Source organism: Pseudochaenichthys georgianus, chromosome 16 (genome assembly GCF_902827115.2).
Source record: "Pseudochaenichthys georgianus chromosome 16, fPseGeo1.2, whole genome shotgun sequence".
Lineage (NCBI taxonomy): Eukaryota > Metazoa > Chordata > Actinopteri > Perciformes > Channichthyidae > Pseudochaenichthys > Pseudochaenichthys georgianus.
In genome coordinates this window covers 10,953,013-10,958,147 of record NC_047518.2, presented here as the reverse complement: position 1 = coordinate 10,958,147, position 5,135 = coordinate 10,953,013, and the positions used below count along the sequence as shown (strand labels likewise).

Here is a 5,135-nt window from a genome sequence, read left to right as displayed (position 1 = left end):
GTATTAAAGTGAGTGGAAACAGTTCCTCTGGTGTGTGTTCATTTCTGTTTTGCTTCAGGCTGCATTCCCGTCACTGTCACGCGACACAGACAGGTGCTTATAAAACGAGAAAAGCAGGACTTAGAGCTGTTGAGGGAAGCGTTTAAAGAGGAATGTATACATGAACAGAGAAGGAGAAGTAGAGTGAAGCTGTAACTGTACAACTGGGGCTGTGCCTTTGTTTTTAGTGACAGTAAAGCAGGGACTTCCCTTTGGAGAAAACGTATGTGGTGAGTAAAGTGAAATACTGTAGGGAGGGGGCTAACTGAAGGAGGAGTCTGGAGAGAGGCAGCCAAAGGGAGGGGCAGGGACAGGCTTGTCTTCAGCTGAGAAAGGAAATAACAACTCTTTCACACTGTCCACATCTCGTGGAGTGTGCCATTTCCGCTGACACCATGGATAACTTCCAGACCGTCCTGCGGTTCTTCATGAACCAGAAGGCCACCATTGGCTACAGCTTCATGGCTCTGTTGACTATAGGCGGGGAGCGTGTTTTCTCCATGGTTTCCTTTCAGTGTCCGTGCAACCATGATCAGAACTTTGCCTATGGGCTGACTTTCCTGTTGGGCCCGGCTGGCGTGCTGCTGATTTTAGGTCTCTTCTTCAGCACCAGGCTGTGGAGGCTGTATACCGGCTGCTGCCTGAACCCCATGAAGCTGTGCCCCCGGGGGAACTGCTTTGGCTCACTCAGGGTTTTTATGAATATCTTCAGTGGAGCCTGTGTGGCTCCTATTATGTGGCTCTGTGTGGCCCTGCTCAATGGGACCTTTTATGAGTGTGCTGTCAGCGGTCTGGACGATAACCTGGTGGTGGATCTGTTCTGTAAAAACAAGACTCTGAGGTGTCGGGAGGAGCTGGCCCGGGTGCCCTGTGACCGCTCCAAACTTACTGCTGATGAGCGGATGGAGCTGCTGCTCATGTTCCGAGCCCAGTCACAGGTGAGACACACACACACACACACACACACACACACACACACACACACACACACACACACACACACACACACACACACACACACACACACACACACACACACACACACACACACACACACACACACACACACACACACACACACACACACACACACACACACACACACACGACTTGACTACTTCAACTCCCACCTGGCTGGTCTACCTGCAAGGACCATCAGACCTCTGCAGCTAATTCAGAGTATAGCAGCTCAACTCGTTTTTCCACAGTTCTCCCAAACTACTCCGCTGCTCCACTCCCTTCACTGGCTGCCTGAATCAAGCTCAATACACTGGCTGTAGCCCCTACAGAGATCACCCTGATGATATTGCTATGACATCATAGGGTGGCCGATAGGGGAAGCTGATGCGTGAGGCTCAAACTGGAAGCAGATGTTAAGTGTTCATTACCAGGGCCGGTCCTAGACATTTTGGTGCCCTAGCCGAGATTATGATTTGGTGCCCCCCCACCCTCCTCCAAGTAATACACAATAGAATATATAAAGAATAAATGAAAAATCTCTTCAAAAGACCAATACACTACAAAAACTGAAACGTATTGACATGTTGGTTATATACATAAAGAAGGTTTCAAATGTATTCATTATTGTAGGGGGTTTCTTTCCCACATACCAGCCCCCCCTCACTGAAACGCCTCCATTGGACTCCTTTGTTTACTTCCATAACATAGTGACATCACTATGTTACATTCGTGCTTCCATTAGCTAGCACTCCAACACATTGTATGTGAAAGGCTAAGGGACGGGACACCTTTAAGCGGTTGACAAATCACAACAGACAAATCACAATCTGGTTTCAGACAGAGGGTGAAAAGAGGGGCTGCAGCACAGGCAGTATGAGAAAAATAAAGACCTTTTTGAAAATTAAAGCATGGAAAATTGTCACAGTAGAGACACAATCTAAGGTGATGTTAGAAGTGGAACTATTTCTCATGTATTTTGTATTCATTTCATAGTGTTGAGTGAGTGTGCATTCTTTATCTCTGTCTACAGATCCTCGGTTGGTGCATCATCATAATTTCTGCATTCGTGGGCCTCCTGGGTACCTGCTACACAAACTGTCGCTCCAAAGTCAGCTACCTGCAGCTCACATTCTGGAAACGCTATGTGGAGAAAGAGAAGGATTGCTTCGATACCTTTGCTGCGGATTACGCAAACAAACTGGCCGAAAGAAACCTGCATAGCTTCTTCGGGAACAGCGACCCTGCTCCGTTCCCTTTCCCCAATCACAGGGCATGGGAGGAGATCTCTGCACTGCACACCTTCTCCAGGAGCGAGCAGTATTACAGCACCCTGCAGCGCTACGTGGAGAGGACAGACAGGGACTTCACGCCAGAGAAGAGACCTGTGTTGGACGTTGAGCATGGAATAGAAATGCACTGACTGTGGGGACAATGTTAGCTAATAACCACTGTTTGTATTTAACTCTCAGTGTATTGTATGTGTGGTCTGACTCAGAAAAGCTTCCTCCTCACTGACAATGCTGCCACTTACTTTGTTGCACAAAACAATGTGACCAAATTGCAATGGTACTATATCTTCCCTAAACACATGAAGGGCATAACCACTATCGTATAGTCCCTAGCTATTTCACACTGCATGCATGTGAGGTGTTCTATTTCAATCTAATAAACACACTTACAGGAACATCGGAAAACACTGAGGTCATGTCCTGGCAGGGTTGGGAGTTTTTTTATTTATTTATGTCTTCTGTTACCTGTACAAATATTTAATCAGTAACCTAATCGGAGCATCACAATATAAAAGTAATGCAACTTTCTGTCACCTCAATATCAAATGCAAATAAATACGTGAGAAAATATGTTTTTTGTAAGAAGTGTATGTAAGACAACAGAATAATGTAACCTTAGAAAATAAGTAACCAAGATATTTAGTATGAAAAATTATTGTATTTACAGAAAAACCTGCCTTTCATTCAGCATATTCAGGCAGTAGCCTATACATCAACCATGAAACAAAATTCAAGACTGCCTCAATGACTTAAAAACGTGGATGACTTTTTGATGTTAAACACGGCCAAAACTGAAGTTATTGTACTCGGCCCAAAGAATCTACGAAAAACAAATTATCTAAAGATATACTAACTATGGATGACATTAATTTGGCCTCCAGTGAGACTGTAAGGATCCTTGGTGTTATATTCGATCAGGATTTATCCTTTAACGCCCACATAAAATCAATCTCAAGAACTGCCTTCTTTCATCTACGTAACATAGCAAAAATCAGGCATATCCTACCTCAAAACGATGCAGAGAAACTAGTCCATGCATTTGTTACCTCAAGGCTGGATTATTGTAACTCTTTATTATCAGGGTGTACCAAGAAGTCAGTTATGTCGCTTCAGCTGATTCAAAATGCTGCAGCACGTGTACTAACCGGAGTTAGGAAAAGGGACCACATTACTCTTGTTCTGGCTGCCTTACACTGGCTCCCTATAGAACACAGGATAGAATTTAAAATTCTTCTTCTCGCCTACAAAGCCCTTAATGGGCAGGCGCCATCTTACCTTAAATAACTCATTATACCATATCCAGGGGTGCCGCCAGGGATTTTGGGCCCCATGAAAATATATCACATTATTGGGCCCCACCACCAGGCCCAGGCCATGCCAACCAAGCACAATTGCTGCAATAAAACCTCCAGAACCCAACCGACTAATTTATGCTTTAAATAACTCTACCTGTACAGGCTTGCATCAATCTTGTAGTCCAATACTAACTGCACAGTGGCGAGCCGTCAGGGCCCTCTAGGCCCTCTGTGAGGGCCTAAGATATTCTAAGAAATAATATTTGAAAACATTAAAAAAAAACATTTAAAAAAAAATATTTTTTAATATATGTTTTTGTTGTTATATTTTTCATTAGTTTTACCAAAATAACTTGATTTAATTGTATGTAAAATAATATTTCCAAAGAAATAAATCCTTCGAATCTGCCTGTTCAGTTTCTGTTGGAATGTGAAGGGTTAAATGCCGTCTCTGCGTACTGTGAAGACGGGAGAGCTTGATGGTCCCTCTCTACATTCACAGAGGGCCCGCTATAGGAACTCAACGAGAGAGTAATGTCAAATGACAGTACAATTGACCAATCTTCCCTCTAAATGGGCGGGCTTTCTTTTCGCGGACTTTATGACAAGTTCCGCCCGCTGTGAGGTCTATGCAAGTGGTGCAGTGACGCGTCCTAAAACCCGGAAGTAAGCTTCGCTCGGATTCCCTCGACAGAAAGCAGTGGGATTTCTCCATAGGATTTTGGAAAATAGCTCGAAATAAGGTCTGTGGAAAACGAACCTGTTAGATACATGCACGTTTAGTTCAGACGGATAATCTCCACATGTCTACCCTACTTTTATTATTTTCGAATCATAAATCTAAACGATAGATTTATGATCGATATATTTATAATTAGCATAAGTTTGTTCATGATGGCTCACTTCAGTGATAGTGATGACATCGTTGCGAAATTATGAACCGAGTCATTTTCAAGATTGAGTTACAATGATAAACTGGAGTGGCAAAGGATCAGCTGAATGACCCACAAGTGCTTCATCCAAAAGGACAGGAGGATGGACTTTGTGTTTCAGTGATTTATCATCAAAGGTAGGCCTTTTTTCAATGCGGGCCGCCGTGCCGACTTAATTCATTTGTAATTGCTACTTGGCTGTGGGTGCCCTGTCATGAAAGGTGTTTATATAAATTGTGTTGTTCTGTGTGGTAGAGGGTCGCTGTCATTGATGCGTTTTGCACCCCGGGTCGCTGTTTTGATATTCCGCTGAAGTATACGTTGAGACGTAATATCTCTTCTTTTTTTTCGAGGGAAGGGGGGGTCAGAGGGCCTAGGTATAAAAGTCACGGTTCGCCACTGCGGGCTACCAATATGTCACAGTGTCGAGGAAGAGAGGTCGAGGGTTCCAGCATCCCTTCCGCATAATCCTCCCACCCGCTCTGGACCTGACCCCAAATGATGGCCTCGCTACGTGCGGGAACAATGGTATCGACTGCACAGTAACTACTTGAGGTTTTAATGATGGGTTAAGATCAACCAGGGGAAATTGCTTGCCCATAATCTGGCAAGTCTTTTTC

General features: G+C 44.2%; 1 protein-coding gene across 1 annotated transcript; it reads left to right on the top strand.

Annotated features, from left to right (window-relative positions):
• The first annotated feature begins 343 nt into the window (after positions 1-343).
• Positions 344-2,858, top strand: LOC117461117 (calcium homeostasis modulator protein 5-like). The gene is made up of 2 exons (XM_034102832.2): positions 344-977; positions 2,030-2,858. The coding sequence occupies exons 1-2, from the start codon at positions 435-437 to the stop codon at positions 2,417-2,419; spliced, it is 933 nt and encodes a 310-aa protein (XP_033958723.1). The 5' UTR covers positions 344-434; the 3' UTR covers positions 2,420-2,858.
• Positions 2,859-5,135: the final 2,277 nt, after the last annotated feature.